The 18612-nt window shown below is 39.5% G+C and overlaps 3 protein-coding genes and 1 pseudogene across 3 annotated transcripts; all 4 read right to left on the bottom strand.

Moving 5' to 3' along the window:
• Positions 1-1701: 1701 nt before the first annotated feature.
• LOC143522449 (trace amine-associated receptor 13c-like) lies at positions 1702-2685 on the bottom strand. Its single transcript, XM_077016168.1, has one exon. The coding sequence runs from the start codon at positions 2680-2682 to the stop codon at positions 1702-1704; it is 981 nt and encodes a 326-aa protein (XP_076872283.1). The 5' UTR covers positions 2683-2685.
• Positions 2686-9750: 7065 nt separating this feature from the next.
• Positions 9751-10743, bottom strand: LOC143522448 (trace amine-associated receptor 13c-like). The gene has a single exon (XM_077016167.1). It carries the CDS (start codon positions 10741-10743, stop codon positions 9751-9753), a length of 993 nt encoding a protein of 330 aa, XP_076872282.1.
• A 3594-nt stretch (positions 10744-14337) lies between these two features.
• LOC143522447 (trace amine-associated receptor 13c-like) lies at positions 14338-15324 on the bottom strand. Its single transcript, XM_077016166.1, has one exon. It carries the CDS (start codon positions 15319-15321, stop codon positions 14338-14340), a length of 984 nt encoding a protein of 327 aa, XP_076872281.1. The 5' UTR covers positions 15322-15324.
• An 894-nt stretch (positions 15325-16218) lies between these two features.
• On the bottom strand, positions 16219-16812 carry LOC143523641 (trace amine-associated receptor 8b-like; annotated as a pseudogene).
• Between the last annotated feature and the right edge of the window lie 1800 nt (positions 16813-18612).

Below are 18612 nucleotides of genomic sequence, written 5' to 3'. Positions count from 1 at the left end.
CTTTAGCCTGAATTTTACTGTGCAAAGAGATGCATCAGGAAATGGATTGAGTGTGGTCTTATCTCAGGTGAGGAGAACTGTAAGCCCATATTTTATATTAGTAGGAACCTTTTCCTAAGAGAACTTGACTGTTCCACAGTTGTGAAGGAGACCCTGGCAGTTAAATGGGCACTCGTTGAAATATTACTTGATGGGGGATGACTGTTTTCGAGACTCGCCACTGAAAGAATAACACAATGTTACCTGTACTTGCAACCTTTCCAGTTCCAGGTTTGTTGGACAGAATCACACTTTTGTATACTGTATCTACCTTGGATCCTAGATTCAAAATGTAAGGGTAGCAGAACTGTCATCAGCAGTGTGAACTGTAATAAGCTGTTTCGGATAGAAGTAACGGACAAGCTAATTCATGTATAATGAGCATAAAAAGAAAGATGTATTCATTTCTGTTAAAACCCGTCCACCAATGACGTTGACTTTCTTGAGCAGTGAGCAGGCTTCTTGGTCCACGTGATTGGATTTTTGGAGGTTTCCAGACCTTTCGGGGCAAGAGTCAATTTTGGTTTTGATGGACCAAAGTTAAACACAAGCTAAGCAATGTACAGTGTTGTGAATTTTCTTCAATGCAGAGGAAAGAGTCAGGAGAATCTGGATGTTGATGCAGTGTTATTTATTGAGTTTGGTGTCTGTCTTCAACACAGGTCCAGATCCTAATGTGTTTCTGTGAAGTGACTCTTTGTACCTAGTTACAAGAACTATGTCCCCTCTCTAACGTTACGCAGAAGTCATCTGTCAGTCTTGGGGTGACACAAAGCATGAGAATCACTAAGATAAGGATATCAGAGAACACAATTTCATCGTAATTTCATCAAGTGTTCAACAATATAAATCCAACAACAGGGTAATTGATTATGAGGAACAATGCAAGTATATAATGAACAAGGAGTAAAGGGAATAAAAAAACAATGGATACTTATCAAATGAGAGATGCGAACATTACAATTTGAAGGTTATTCTCAGATAGCCGTGCTTTACTGTCTGATTACCAGTGGACATCAAAATAGGTTAAACAGAATATCATCCTTTGTGAAGCTGTGGGAAAGGGAATATTTATATATTTGTGTGCTGAGAAGTTGTTTGTATTGGTAAGTTTTAGGTCTGGTGGATTTAGGCTCATGATTCCTTGAAACTTGGCTGGTAAGAGATTTTTGCATTCTTGCAAGAGAAGGGAGAAAGGGTCAGGAAGTCAGGCCAGCATGATAAGCCATCAGCTAGACTGCTTATGGCCTTGTTGCTAAGCATTAAAGTGCCATAGGGATCCTGTGAGGTCATGGGATGGGCTGAGACAAAACCCACTCTGACCAGGTCCAGGTTTCATCTGAGGAATATGTGATTGTCAATCTTCACTACATGTTGCACCACAGTAGGTCTGATCCAGGGTTGAGGGTTAATCCCTTTTATCATTTAGGTCTTAAGAGCATCACTTGGCCTAATAGTGGGTAAGCACTTGAGAAATGTTGAGGAAAATATTACCAAGCTGTGTTCAGTTTCATGAAAAAAAAGTTACAATGGAAAACACTTCATTTGCATATTCTTTTGAACTGATTGACTGATTGTAACAAATTGATAATGCTCAGTGTTGCCAATTCCTCAGTAAGGAAAGTAGCTAATGTCATGCTTTTCTGATTCTGATTTTGTTCCTTAAAGAACACTGATCAATGCAGAGTCAGTGTGAAATATCTTAAAAGTTAAAATTAATTTAAGACACCTCCTAAACCATGGGTAAAACACAGCATAAATAACTGGATTAATTGCAGAATTAAGATAAACTAACATCAATACCTTCTGAAAATGTTCTACATCAATTTGTATTACATTACCTAATACACTGTAAACAAAGTATGGAAGTAAACAGGCCAGAAACACAGACACTAAAATGCCAAGTACTTTTGCTGCTTTTCTCTCAGATTTCATTGAGTATGTTGTGTTCTTTGAGGTTTGACTCTTGGTGTGACTATTGACATCTCTAATAGCTGTGGCATGTTTCTTGGCAATAAAAAAAACAAGAACATACAATATAATTATTACAGCGAGTGGAAAAATAAAAGTCAGCAAAAGATCAACCAGAGACCAGACATCATCCAAGATTAAGAAGCAGTCCCCAGGACACATTATGAGTCTCGCAAAGTGTTCATTGAAATACTGAAGTGCTATATTATAAAACAGCAGTACAAACCAATGAATTAGAACTATGAAGCACACTGTGCTGAGAGAGACTGTTCTGATGTAGAGAAAAGGCTTGGAGAGAGCAAAATACCGATCAATAGCAATGAGAGCAACATTAAATATAGATATACTTGTGAGAAAATAAGCAATCACTATAAAACATACACAGAAAAATTTATTAAAAATCCAACATGATTCAATCATCCAAATTAATGCTCCAGGGATGACAAAGACTCCGACCATGATGTCAGACAGAGCCAGAGAGAGGATCAGCATGTTAGTTGGTGTGTGGAGCTGCTTGAAGTGACACACAGAGATGATGATGAGCAGATTCCCACATACTGTTATCAGAACAACAGCCGTAGCACACACATACAATAGCACATATAATGCAGTAGATAAAGGTCTTTCTGGACAGGAAAATCCAAAACAGAGATCAGTATGGTTAAGATTCATTAATAAGATGTTGTATTATTCAAGTATTCAGCATTAAAATGTACTAAAAATAGATTAATTGAAACTGCTTAAAAATAGCTTTATCCAGAAATACATCAGCTGGAATAGTAAGATATTAACAGTACAATTCATAGTCTTAAAGAATTCTGACTTAAGCAGCAAGAAGTACTGATATTTGTACAGTTAAAAACTGTCCCCACCCTTCATTTAAATGGCAATGCGTCATATGTGAAGTCATTGTCTTTGGCTGGCCAGTAAAAGAACAACTTGAAGCAAACAAGGCAGAAATGTTATTAGCCACAAATTGATTTGTTTGAAGTACAGTAAGAATTGAAGTAAATCAGATGATGTTTTTTAATACCATTTTAGATGGTATATTTTTCTTTAATTTCCCAGGCCTCTGCCACAGGCATAGTGCCTAGAAGTGGTCTTCTGCATGTTCAAAGCAAATGACTGGATCTTCTATTCATCATCTATAATATGAGCTGTCACACCAAGATAATTCTTGTTGCTAACAGAGGTCCAGTGATCCCTAGTCAGAGCCACATTTGTGGCGCTCTTCACAATAACCTGTTTTACTTCCCTTTCCTCGTCATACAGCTGCTGGATTTTCGACATTGTCATTGTCTTTCTGGGGTGAGTTTCCCAAAACGTTCTTAGCGCTAAGTAGGCCTACTTCGTAACCTCGTTCTTACGTACGCTAAGAACGTTTTGGGGAAACTCACCCCTGGTGGGTAGTTCGTAACTTGCATCATTTGACGCAATGTGCAGCGCTTCTTGTAAGTCTTTATCTTCGACCACAGAGAGCGAACAGCACTGCAAATAATGTGACGCGTCATGTATAAACACGTGCGGAGTCGCGCGCTACGGTCACTCGCGAAAGTTTAATCCAGTCGTAATTAAGTTTAATCCAGTCTTAATGGTCCAAAGAAGGCAATTTAAAAACCAGGACATTTCCTCACTTAAAAAAACCCGGGACGGCCGGGACAGGATGTGAAATACGGACATGTCCCGGGAAATAGGGACGTTTGGTCACCCTATCGTACTAGGAATACATTTATCAGCCAAGTTATCATTACTGACCTGCGCATTAGCCCCAACATGTGTTGCGTTGAGGTGGTAACGAAGGGTGCAAGTGCTCCTGTGATAAGCGAACTCCTTCCTACATAAAGTGCAAATAACACAATTTTTGTTTGTACTTTCATCTGGAAGTTTCTTATATTAAAATTTCCCATCCACCAGCGTAGCCTCTTCAGTCATCTCCATCATGATTTTATTGTGCGTTCATATAATCTGTATGTCTGGAACTCGTGCACTGAGAAACATTCCACGGTGCAAAAGTGTCTTGTGCGTTAAATGCATTCAAATGCGTTAATTTTTTTAGTGCGTTAATTGTCCTGTAATTAATTAATCGAAATTAACACGTTAAAGTCCCACCACTAATATCTATATATATATATATACACTGCTCAAAAAATAAAGGGAACACTCAAATAACACATCCTAGATCTGAATGAATGAAATATTCTCATTGAATACTTTGTTCTGTACAAAGTTGAATGTGCTGACAACAAAATCACACAAAAATCATCAATGGAAATCAAATTTATTAACCAATGGAGGCCTGGATTTGGAGCCACACACAAAATTAAAGTGGAAAAACACACTACAGGCTGATCCAACTTTGATGTAATGTCCTTAAAACAAGTCAAAATGAGGCTCAGTATTGTGTGTGGCCTCCACGTGCCTGTATGACCTCCCTACAATGCCTGGGCTCCTGATGAGGTGGTGGATGGTCTCCTGAGGGATCTCCTCCCAGACCTGGACTAAAGCATCCGCCAACTCCTGGACAGTCTGTGGGGCAACGTGACGTTGGTGGATGGAGCGAGACATGATGTCCCAGATGTGCTCAATCGGATTCAGGTCTGGGGAACGGGCGGGCCAGTCCATAGCTTCAATGCTTTCATCTTGCAGGAACTGCTGACACACTCCAGCCACATGAGGTCTAGCATTGTCCTGCATTAGGAGGAACCCAGGGCCAACCGCACCAGCATATGGTCTCACAAGGGGTCTGAGGATCTCATCTCGGTACCTAATGGCAGTCAGGCTACTTCTGGTGAGCACATGGAGGGCTGTGTGGCGCTCCAAAGAAATGCCACCCCACACCATTATTGACCCACTGCCAAACCGGTCATGCTGAAGGATGTTGCAGGCAGCAGATCGCTCTCCACGGTGTCTCCAGACTCTGTCACGTCTGTCACATGTGCTCAGTGTGAACCTGCTTTCATCTGTGAAGAGCACAATGCGCCAGTGGCGAATTTGCCAATCCTGGTGTTCTCTGGCAAACGCCAAGCGTCCTGCACGGTGTTGGGCTGTGAGCACAACCCCCCATCTGTGGACGTCGGGCCCTCATACCATCCTCATGGAGTTGGTTTCTAACCGTTTGTGCAGACACATGCACAATTGTGACCTGCTGGAGGTCATTTTGCAGGGCTCCAGCCTCTGGACACTACGCTGACAGACACAGCAAACCTTCTTGCCACAGCTCGCATTTATGTGCCATCCTGGATGAGCTGCACTACCTGAGCCACTTGTGTGGGTTGTAGAGTCCGTCTCATGCGACCACGAGTGTGAAAGGACCACCAACGTTCAAAAGTGACCAAAACATCAGCCAGAAAGCATAGGTACTGAGAAGTGGTCTGTGGTCCCCACCTGCAGAACCACTCCTTTAAAGGGGGGGTCTTGCTAATTGCCTCTCATTTCTACCTGTTCTCTATTCCATTTGCACAACAGCAGGTGAAATTGATTCACAATCAGTGTTGCTTCCTAACTGAACAGGTTGGTTTCACAGAAGTGTGGTTGACTTGGAGTTATATTGTGTTGTTTACGTGTTCCCTTTATTTTTTTGAGCAGTGTGTGTGTATATATATATATATATATATATATATAAAATCAGTGGGGAACAGTCAGGGCCCTCTACGCCCTCTGAGGGCCTAAAATATTCTTAAAACATTATATATATATAATTATCCAATTTTATTTTATCTACTTACAGTTTTACAATCGACATCTAAACAATTACAAAAAATATAAGCAAATAAAATATTCAACCATGCCTATTCAATCTGTGTTGGAAGGTGAGGGGTTAAGTGGAAGCCTGTGAGCCTGTGTCTCCCCCTATCAGGGCTGTGATGCCCGCTGATGCCCGCTGCAGCGCAATACCAGTTTCAAATGACAGTAAAACTGACCAATCATATCTTCCCTCTTAGTGGGCGGGCTTAACTGTATGATAATTTCCGCCCGCTAGCCTACCGTTAGGTAGTCGTTAGCCTACCGCCGCTAGCTAGTTTCGATTCAGTCCTTTGACGTCCTAATTTACATATTCCGCTTGCGAGAACCACGGAGCTGTGAAACCTTATTTTGTTTGGAAACTTATTTTGCTTAACAAGTTATCTAGTACAAATGTTATTTGAACGCACTACATGCGTTTCTAAAGCTATACTGTCGTCTCAGTTTTTTCTTTATTATTTAGTGCAGTTTATTAGGAGAGGAAAAAAAAATTCGGGGGGGGGGGGGGGTGTAGCGGGCCCAGGTTTAATGGTCACGGTTCGCTACTGAGATATATATATATATATATATATATATATATATATATATATATATATATATATATATGATAGGACAGGCGTCGATAACCAATGAGGGATAGGAGGGGAGGAGCAGATAATTAGTATTATTAAGAGATAGAAATAATATCACGTAAAGCTCCCCTAGAGGTGATCGGGGGCGGTAAGCATTACAACATACAAGGGGAAAATATATTGCTAGGGCAAACAAAATAGAACATGGCTCAGAAACTTCATTATAAACAAGACAGTCTTCAGACAAACTGAGGTAGAGAAGGCTGAGCCTGGTTGATGAGTCTGGCAAATAGATAAGCGTGATTAAGGGAATGAGCTATGGTGGAGGTCGTGCTTAGCAGGTTGGCATTTCTAGAAACTAAACCAAATTGGCCAAGGGGATGTCTGCAGTCCTTAACTCCTCAGATGCCACTTCACTTTGTACCAACCTAATGCCAGACCAGAGGAAAATGACAGTCAGTTACACTGGTTAAAACATTCCTTGAAGAAGAGCTCATGGTCTAACACAGTGTAGACATTGTGTCTCTGATTAGAGATGGTGTTAGTAGTGCTCATCAGACTACTATGGAAAAAGGGGCCAAAAATTTTCTAGGTAAATATTTTTCTCCAAACATATTTAGATGACACTTTAGATTAATTCTGTGAGAATTACATGTTGAGAAATATTATTAAGTGATAGAGATACTGTAGATGTTACATTCTTTAAGGCTGTCAATACGCCAATGGTCAAATAGTGATGTAAAATACCCCTGGCCTAGGACCTTGATCATCACTTTGAATAACTGGAGCCTACTGATATTGATAAAACACATCTATGTATATGCTTATCTGATTTCACAATGAATACTATATGTAAGCTTTAAACAACAATTTGACCAGAGATGGTGGATAAACCATCTTAGACAGGCTAGTGCCGTCACTTTTTTCGGCTAGTTGCCCCCTGCTAGTCAGCATGAGTTAACATTTGTTACATTGCGTTATTCACATTTTCATATTTCTAACACCAAGTCTAACTGTAAGGTATAATTTTACACACACATTTCATTATAGCCTACTGCAGGAAGGAAATGAATGAGTCACCGGAATGTGGGATCTTAGGTTGGTGCTAGATGTCAGGGCTCTCAAGTCTCACGCATTGAGCGTGTGACACACGCATTTGACCGTCTTCACACGCTCACACGCCACACTTCCGATTTCACACGGCGAGAAAAAAAAATCTAGTTTATTTACCTCCGATCACACCTGTCAAGTTTAGTATTTAAAAATACGGGACATTTCCCGTATATGACGTCATCGCCTAATTTGCATAATCAGTTATTTGCATATAGCCGCAATCGAGGCTGTAGGAGAAACGAAAACATCTTTGGAGTGGCAAAAGTGAAGAAAAAACACCCCAAATATGTTTTGAACTACAAATGAATAAAAAAATTAAAAATTTCTAGTGGTATTTCTAGCTACAAATGGGGACATCTCCTGGGCATATTTCTGTGCCTTTAGTCCGCGTTTGTGCTTGGCAGATTGTTCGTGCTGATGGACATCGTTCCTTCCCCCATGAGAGACACTTAAATCACTGCTACATATCTTACAGAATGAGTAGCTGTGCCCCTTCATGCTCCTCTTTAGGAAAATAAATTCCCTGTCGCATTCGTCAAGGTACTTACACGTACGCTTAGCTTTTTAGGCAGGACTGCCTTCTCTCGTTAAATCCTGATTTGTTGTTCCACGTTTGCTCCCACTGTCGACACTAAACCCGCGAGTTTTAATTTATATATTTTTTAAAGCATTCATGTGCCGCGCCAAACAGAATTCTGTCACTAGCCTCGCGAGAACTGCTACCTGCAGTAGTCTGGGTGGCAGTTCTCGCGAGGCTAGTGACAGAATTCTGTTTGGAGCGGCACATGAATGCTTTAAAAAAATAAAAATTGAAAACTGAAAATACGGGACAAATACGGGAAAATAAAAATACGGGACGTCGCCGGGACAGAGCGGTAAAATACGGGACTGTCCCGGCCAAAACGGGACACTTGACAGGTATGCCTCCGATCCATATCTATGTCGCCCTCCACTGGCGATCGATCGCGATATACAAACCCCCACCCCCTCAACAACTTACGTTCGCCACCCCCCCCCCCCGCCACCCGCTCAACAACTCACGTTCGCCAGCCAACCCCCTCCCCCCAACCCCCCCCCCCCCCCCCCGCTCAACAATTAACGCTCGCCACCCCCCGTCAACAACTCTCACACTCTGACATGAATCCAAAACTTGAGAGCCCTGTAGATGTCATGTTGACATCAACAACAGTTTGGTTTTGGGATTGCACAGTTAAACACATATTTAAACACACAGTTTTTCTCTGACAATTCAACAACTGTCACATTTTGCAGGTATGTCTACAATGTGACTTCAGTGTACTGCTCTTCTTCAGTGGAGTGCTATTGGTTTTTGTCTTTGTGTACCTTTATTTGGAATACTTGTATGTATTTTCTGTATACTGGCTGGTGTGTCTCGTTTGGTTCCCTGATTCCGCCAGTGTATTTAAGTCCTGTGTTTAGGCTCTTGTGTTGTCGGTGATTGTAAGTCTTTGTGCTGCTTGTAATCTTGCTGTTCCATGTCTTAAATGTTAGCCTTTATGTCTCCCCTGCTCTGTGTATTGCCTTTAGTGTTAGTTGGTGTATTTTTAGTTAATGTTTGGTTTATCTTTGTTTTATGCCAGTGTACTTTTTGTAGTTTTGTTAATAAACTATTATAGAGTCCGCACTGTGTCCAGCCTACCATGACGAAATGTTACAGAGCAAAAAAAAAAAAAACGCAACTACTGCAAAGTTATTTGATTCAGAAATCAGTAACGCTACTGACAAGCTACAGGAACATGTGATTCAAGCAATAGCTTCTCTACATTTAGTGGTGCTACTGCCCATCACTGCACCCAGTAGAGATGGCAGTAATCTCTGGGACAGGAGATTAATGGTCATAACAGAATAGGGACCACATTGATTTGTGGAACATATGTCGTCCATTGGTTCAGATCCCAGTCACAGTGGAGGCACAAACCAAGCTCCCTGCTTTATCTTTCAGTGTGTGTCAAGTGAGTAAAGAGTAGGTACAGGCTCCAGTTCTGGTCAGGTGTAACGAGAAAGAGGTGGTTGTGTAAAGCAATGCCCCTTACAAAGGAAGTCATTTTGCAGGACATGGGAGCAGTTACGCATTTTGCTTATATACAGTCCAAGCTGTGTTACAAAAATAATTGCATACAATTTGATATAGTTGCTATTTGCCTCTTTTTACCAGTGTATGATTTATTTTTGGGTATCCAATAGAGAATCATCTATTCATGCTCAATTGGTATGTACATACCCACACAATGGTAATCCAGTCACATAAGTGTTCACAAACATAATGGCCATTGATTCATTTTCAACATCAAATTCATTTATCAAAAACATTTATCAATGCCGAATCAGTGTACAATATCTGAAGAGTTAAAATTAATTTCACAGACCTTCTAAACCATGGGTAGAACAAAGCATAAATAACTGGATTAATGGTAGAATTAAGGTAAACCAACATCAACACTTTCTGAAATGAACTGACTTCAATTTCAACTATATTACCCAAAACACTATAAATAAAATATGGGAATAAACAGGCCAAAAACACAGACACTAAAATGCCAAAGACTTTTGCTGCCTTTCTCTCAGATTTTACAGAGTTTGACATGTTATATGATGTCTGAGTCCCAGTGTGACTGTTAAGCTCTCTAATAGCAGTGGCATGTTTCTTGGCAATAAAAAACACTAGAACATAGAATATGATTATTAAAGAAAGTGGAAAAACAAAAGTCAACACAAGATCAATCAGAGACCAGACCTGGTTCAAAACCAAAAAGTAATCTTCAGGACAAACATGACTTACAAAACCTCCATTGAAGTACTGAAGTACAATATTATAAATAAACAACACAAACCAATTAGATAAAACTACTATACACATTGTGCTGAGAGAGACTGTTTTGTTGTACAAAAATGGATTAGAGATAGCAAAGTACCGATCCACAGCAATGAAAGCAACATTAAATACTGATGTGGTTATGAGAAAATAAGCAATCAATATATAACATGTACGGTACAATGCACTGAAAATCCAACATGATTCAATCATCCAGATTAATGCTATAGGGATCACAAAGACTCCAACCATGAAATCTGACACAGCCAGAGAGAGGATGAGCATGTTAGTTGGTGTGTGGAGCTGCTTAAAGTGACACACAGAGATGATGATGAGTAGGTTCCCACACACTGTTATCAGAACAACAGCTGCTGCAAACAAATAAAGTAACACATATACTGCAGTAGATACAGATCTCTCTGTACAGGAAAACCCACGGCAGGCATTAGAACGGTTAATCTCCGTAAGATTCATTGATTCAGCATTTGATGAAGTAATGCAGATATCAGGTTTTCTTGGAGAGACAAAAACATCCCAAATTCGCATTGGCAAAATAATGATGTGCTGAGCTGCTAACAGTGCTGATATTTGTATGATGAAGAAACTGCTCCCCCCTTCTAGCCTGAATGACAGCTTAATACATGTGATGTCATGGGATACTCTGAGAGCATGAAAAAAACGTTGGCCATTTTCTTTTTAAGTAAAACAGTCCTAATATAAGAAATTAGGGATGTGCATTAACATAAGTTAATAAAATAATTTTAAAATATCTAAATATATTGAATATTTAATTATATTAAACTCCCTGAAATCCTACTTCTGTCTGAAAAATGTGTGTGTACCAAAAACAAGCTTGAGAATTTCGGTCACCACTTTTTTTCAATGTAAGACCCCCAGGAACCTACATGCATGAAAATTAATCACTTTACATGTCCCCGCTTGTCCTTGGTCCCATATACCCCAAAATATTTTTTCATGGTTTTACTCACCTTTAAATGCTATAGTGGTAAGATCCCCACAGCTTTTGAGACTGATAAGCCCCTTTAAACCAAGTCTTTCCGATTTTTGGTATCCATGAATACCTTCTGTTTGAGGGCCTCAGAGTATGGTCAGTGTTCTTTGAATGCTTATTTGTTTTGGTTACCTTAATGTCTGAGCTTATACTGCCATGAGAACCCATTTGACTGAACTAATGTTCTCCCCTGGGATGAAATAGCTCAAAAATACTGGCATCATCCCATTTGAATAAATAGTAGGTTTCCAGTCCACTATATAGTACACAGGTTGCTTCAATCCAGGTGGAGAGGTGGTGAGTTGCAATATACTTTCGACTGGGAAGGGTATGGCCCTGAAGAATAGTGTTGCATGCCAGTTTGTGATTTTCAGGATCCTGGTCACCATTTGAATAGGTCAACCCAGGGGAGTCCTGAGGACATTCCATGCATTGCTCGGAGGGTCATTCTGGAGTGTGTCCTGGGAGGAGCATGTGTGTTTGACATTAGTCCCATTGGTCTCGGTCTTTCCAAAGAACATAGAACATTTATTGACACAACAGACATAAACTTCGTGTGGAGAATGAGCACAGCTCTCTGACACTCACACAGACACGTAGCTTTAGACAAAGATGAGCACAAGACACTGCGCGAACGCACATTAAATAGGTGAATAACGCTAACCCGCGTGATCTCGAGACAAGGCACAGGTGCCCACGTGGGATGTATGTACTTCCGTGGGACAGCCCACACCCACGGAAGTACATACATGGACATAACGGCACGCAGACAACGTAGCGGCACGCCCACAGGGAAGGGTCCGGAGCTGTCACCGTGACAGAACCCTCTACCAGGGGCTCGCTACTCCCGGAGCGTCCCGCGCAGCTGGAAAGCCCCGAACCTACACCAACGGGCAGGTCCGGAGCCGCCGGGATCCCGAGCCTCAGAGAGCCGCGAACAGCTCTAGTACACCCTCCCTGGGAAGACAGGGGAGAAAACATTAAACACGGGCACAAGCACAAACACACACACAGGAACATTGAACACAAAGGGCACAAAAGGAAACAGGGGGTTCGGGAGAAACACGGGGGCTGACACACAAACAGGAACAGGCAGCCACGACAGTGTTTGGGCTGCCTGCCAGGGCGCTAGTGGTGGCGCTATCCCTCCAGGGAAAGCAGGTGCAGCAGGTGGAACAAACGGCGGAGTCCCTCCGGTCCCCGGTGCCACGCTTCCAGCGCGTGTTGCTCCTCCCGGTGTGCCCTTGGTCCAGAGGCGCGCAGAGTAGAGTCAAAATTTACTTTATAGACTTCTATAACCATATTTGTCCTTGATCTTGTATACATAGCTAAATTTTACAGTGAGCATCTGTTCCTGGGGTAGACCACAACTTAGCCTAAATTTGCAACCCTGTTAGTCGCAACCCTGTTACTGCATACCAATTTACATCTAATAAAGAAAAAACTGCTTCCATATCTGAGCTTGACAAATCAAACTTTTTGATAGTTTATAACCTATAGATAAAAAATATATGATTTAAAATGATCAAATTAAGGATCAAATTTTCAGAAGTGACCACCCCTGAAATGTACTAAAATCCTGAAATGACCCTTGTAATGATATAGATAGTAGTGATGAAGGTAGCTTGAAATCCTGTGGATTTTGAGTTCTTTAATGAAATGCATGCAAAAATAAAATATTAATGGATAAATGAATGTTATTTTACGATATTGCTCACTATAATGTTGAACGTACACAACTAGGTTCACATTTAGACACGATGTCTGCTGCTTGCTAGCTTACCAACGCTAGTACTGATGTAGATAATACTAATAAAGATAAGGGAGCTTGAAATCCTGGGGGGTTTGAGTCCTTTGATGAAGACAAATACAAAAATAAAACATTGATGGCAAATGATTGTTATTTTTACAATATCACTCACTATAATTTGGGACTTGCGCATGTTCATATTAGGCATGATGTGTCTAACTTCTGTACAAAATTTGTATAATTGATTCAAGATAAAATATGACTAAAAACTTGTGACTTGTTTTTGACCTTTACCTAAAATGACTGTCCATTAGTAAATTAATGGAAAATACTTAGTATGTTTCTGTGTGTGAAAGGATTATATGGAATAATAGGTGAATATAAGTATAGGTGAATGGATATGTTTGGCCATACTGAGAACTGTTCTGTGCAGTCTTTTTTCCTTTTTTAAAAAAGTTTTTTCACTTGCACACATGAATCCTGAGATAACCTATTGATGCTCCATGAAGTTTGATAAATAAATCAAAAATAATCAGTCACATTTTATCTCAGCACCTCAGACCACACTTTTAAGCAATAAGTCATTGTAAAAATATATATTTTTACGCATTTTTAAAAACACATTTCTATACTACTTTATTTAAATATTTCAGTACTTTTGGGAAACAAACACTTTGGTAAACTTATAAACAACATCAAAATGCTAAATGTGTTACATGTTATATATGAGATATGAAAATAATTTGATCATTGCACCTCATATTTTCAGCTTTAGGACCATATTACTTATGTATGCAGTAGTCTTGGTCAAATGTAACCTCAGGATGTAACAATGTAGGATGAGGGCTGAGATTGTTGTGAACATTTTGATATGAAATTTATGGGTATAATGCTATAAGTAAGTATGTAGGCCTATAGAGACAAATTTAAGAAAATATGCATAAACATTATCATTAGTTCTAAATGAATGAATGAAATAAGGTAGACATACTAGGATGATGGTTCTATGAACCTAACTGAAACATGCAAAAGTCTATCATCACTTTGACAGTAAAACATTACTAAGTCATTTTTGAGGGTTGAGCATGACCAAACAAAGCACTTAGACATATTCAACAATAATGTATTAGTTTGTGTGCATTTTTTAAATCTCATGTTCACTATATGCTCTCAGGGGCAAATCTATATTTCATACATTTGGAGCTCAGTGGATGTCTGTAACTCTTGAGTTTGACACACTTTACAAAGTATGAGAGGACAAACGTCAAGCAAATAAGCACTCAAAAATTCAAAGCACAGTGACAATTCATGAAAGTATGCTTATCAAGGCAGAATCAGTACTGAATATGTGAAAAGTTAATATAAGCTTAACACACTTCCTAAACCACGGATAAAACAAAGCATATATAATTGGATTAATTGCAGAATTAAGATAAATCATCATTAAAACTATTTGGATTGATTCTACTTTAATTTCTATTACATTACCTAATAAGACATAAAGAAAGTACGGAAATAAACAGGCTACAAACACCGACACTAAAATTCCAAGCACTTTTGCTGCTTTTCTCTCTGATTTCATTGAGACTGACAAGTTCTTTGAAGTCTGAGTCTTAGTGTGACTCTTGAACTGTCTAATAGCAGTGGCATGTTTCTTCGCAATAAAAAAAACTAAAACATACAATATGACTATTACAGCAAGTGGAAAAACAAAGGTCAATAGAAGATCAACCAAAGACCAGACCTCATCTAGGACCAAGAAGCAGTCTCCAGGACACAGTTCCAGACTTGCTAAACTTCCATTGAAATATTGAAATGCTGTTTTATAAAATAACAGTGCAAACCAGTTAAATGAAACAACAATGCACATTGAGCTCAGAGAGACTCTGTTGGTGTACATAAAAGGGTTAGAGAGAGCAAAATACCGATCCACAGCAATGAGAGCAACATTAAATACTGACGTGGTTGTGAGAAAATATGATATCGATACATAACAAAAACAGTAAGTTGAAGTAAAAATCCAACATGATTCGATCATCCAAATTAATGCTGCAGGAATCACAAAAACTCCAATTAGAAAGTCTGATACAGCCAGAGAGAGGATGAGCATGTTAGTTGGTGTATGAAGCTCCTTGAAGTGACACACAGAGATGATGATGAGCAGGTTCCCACACACTGTTAGCAGAACAACAGCTGCTGCAGACACATACAGTAAAACATACAATGCAGTAGATACAGATCTCTCTGTACAGGAAAACCCATGGCAATGATCAGTTAGGTTAAGATTCATCAGTAAGATTCAGCAGTTCTATATTTAATTTGTGCTGAAAGAAATATTCTGATCTATTTGGTTTTCCTTACAACAGCAGCAGCAGCATTATTAAGATGTCAGCAGTTTCAGTTCATAGCCAAATGAATTATGGGCTGAGGCACTGCAGTGTTGATATTTGTATAGTTTGAAAAAAGTCCCCACCCCCTGTTTGACAACCTGACCAGACCTGGTCCTCAACACAGTCAACCTTGTGACATGTCATTTATATGATCTGCACAGTACACTGCAACACAAGCAACCATTTGTGCAGTCATTTGAGTGATACGGTGCAGTGGTAGCTCACAATAAAACAATGTATTCTGAATTATAATCCTTCAGTATAGAATGTAGCATGCTACCAGGAGTTCCTAAACTCAAGAAAGAAATGTAATGTTTGAATACTTGTAATATTTATTTTGCATTATTAGAGACTGAATATTAGATGTGTATTTCTTGTATATAACTTTGCACTGCACTATATCTTTAAATGTTGTATTTGGCATTCTTGGCGGGGGGGCAAAGAAGGAATTTCATTGTACTTGGAAACTTGTGCACATGACAATAAACTTTTGACTCATTAAATCATCTTGATTCATTCAAACATCTGACCCATTGTTAAGTTTCCATGAAACAAATCTACATACATTTTGTTGTTAATATGTTTTTAAAGGATTTGTGCATTCTCATCTACTCCTTAAGATTTGCCTATTGTACATGGTAGAGTCAGTTGTTCTAAAACATCTACAAAAGAGCAATCTGTGTACATGATTTTACAACTTAGAATCATTTTCATGCACTTCTGAAGCCATGAGTAAAACAAGGCATAGAATATTGGATTTATGCAAGAATTTAAATAGAAGAGAATTTAAACATTATTTATCGTAAGGAAAGAGGAGTCAGTAGATCAACAATGGAGTTAATCTCACCAATAGCATAGCGGCATTCTCCAGGGCATATTATTAAATTTGTGAAGTTTCCACTCATATAAAATATTGCAACATTATATAATAATGAGAAAAACCATGTCAACCATACAACAGTGTGAATAATTGTTGATGAAATGTTCCTTGAATAGAGAAATGGATGATTCACTGCAACATAGCGGTCCAAAGCAATGAGAGCAACATTGCCAACAGAGACAATGGTTAGATGAAAACTGGCAAAGTTGAACAGAACAAAGAATACACGTCTAAAACTCCAACAAGATTCAATCAACCATGTAAAATGAAAGGGCATTCCAAATAGTCCAACCAGGCAGTCTGACACAGCCAGAGAGAGGATGATCATAGTTATTGTGTGTAGTTACTTGAAGTGACACACAGAGATGATGATGAGCAGGTTCCCACAAACTGTTATGAGAACAACAGCCATGGCACACACATACAATAGTACATATAATGCAGTAGATACAGATCTTTCTGGACAGGAAAACTCCAGACAGTGATCCGTTTGGTTACCCTCCATAGGCATTATGGATCACAATAGTGAACAAAAAGCTTTCAATATTGATATTTTAAAAAAAAGCTTCGAATATTGCTGATATTTGTATGACGAAGAAACTGCTCCCCCCTTCTAGCCTGAATGACAGACTTGGAGTCACTAAACTGATGACTTGTGACTTGACTCGACAACATCACTGAAGACTTGCGACTTGACTTAGACTTACCTTTACTGACTTGGACTTGGAATTGGACTTGAGCTTTAAGACTTGAAAAGACTTGAAATCCTTATTTTAACATAATAAATAAGTAATATAGAATCACATAACTGGATCATTTTGTATTAAATGGTGCTGTAAAATATGAAATGCTCAGCTCAGTTTATCCGTAACCGATCGGGGGAGGGGGAGGGGGAGGGGGGCAGCAGCGTTGAATTTGTGCAGAGAGGACAAGCAACATGCTCCCAAAAATGATCCTGTTCAATTATACAGATTATGCTGTTGTGAATAAAAGAAGAACTGTGACATGCAAGACATGTGGAGTCAGGATAAGAGATGGAGATGCAGCCACTTCAAACTTTGTTCGACACTTGAGGCTGCACAAACTAAAGTAAGTCTCTGCTATGTATATTTCACATAATGCTATAACGGTTAGCTAGCTAGCTGGGATGTGATAACTCAGGGGTCGGAAATTAACTTTTACAAGGGTCCACACGAGCAACTTGACTTATAACAATAATTCGAAAGTGGATACCAGGGGGTGGGGGGTGGGGACAAAAGTCACTGAGGTAAGGCGATGCTATGGGGGGGTGGGGTAGGTCACAACGACATCTCACTCAAGCGAACCGAAACGCATCAAACGCCTAACGTTAGTTAGTCTGACTAACTTAATATACTACTAATCAACTGCATCAATTGTGTTAAATATTGAAATGACATCTGGTGACTTGACTAGGACTTGAAGTTTAAGACTTGGGACTTGACTCGAGACTTGATTGTATTGACTTGGGACTTGACTCGAGACTTGATTGTATTGACTTGGGACTTGACTTGAGACTTGATTGTGAAGACTTGAGACTTACTTGTTACTTGCAACTTAGTGACTTGTTCACATGTCTGCCAAAAAGCATGTCCCTGCTTGTCCTTGGTCCCATATAGCCCAAAATATTTTTTCATGGTTTTACTCACCTTTAAATGCTTTACCACTTAACCATAGTGGTAAGCTCCCCACAGCTTTTGAGACTGATAAGCCCCTTTAAACCAAGTCTTTCAGATTTTTGGTATCCATGAATACCTTCTGTTTGAGGGCCTCAGAGTATGGTCAGTGTTCTTTGAATGCTTATATGTTTTGGTTACCTTAATGTCTGAGCTTATACTGCCATGATAACCCATTTGATTGAACTAATGTTTTCCCCTGGGAAGAAATAGCCTGAAACTACTGGCATCATCCCATTTGAATGTTACTTTACGATATCGCTCACTATAATGTTGAACGTACACAACTAGGTTCACATTTAGACACGATGTCTGCTGCTTGCTAGCTAGCCAACACTAGTACTGATGTAGATAATACTAATAAAGATAAGGGAGCTTGAAATTCTAGGGGGTTTGAGTCCTTTGATGAAGACAAATACAAAAATAAAACATTGATAGCAAATGAATGTTATTTTTATAATATCACCCTGTTACGTTGGGAGGAGGCAGGCACAACGAGCGGGTACTTTGACATATAATGTTTATTTGGTGCGGTACAAAGAACAAAGTGTGGAGCATGTAGCACACGCATTTCACATCTAACACACACAGGCACAATCTTCAGACAAAGATGAGCA

This window comes from Brachyhypopomus gauderio, chromosome 9 (genome assembly GCF_052324685.1).
Source record: "Brachyhypopomus gauderio isolate BG-103 chromosome 9, BGAUD_0.2, whole genome shotgun sequence".
Taxonomy (NCBI): domain Eukaryota; kingdom Metazoa; phylum Chordata; class Actinopteri; order Gymnotiformes; family Hypopomidae; genus Brachyhypopomus; species Brachyhypopomus gauderio.
The sequence above is the reverse complement of the archived record's forward strand: the minus strand, read 5'-3'. Positions and strand labels throughout refer to the sequence as shown.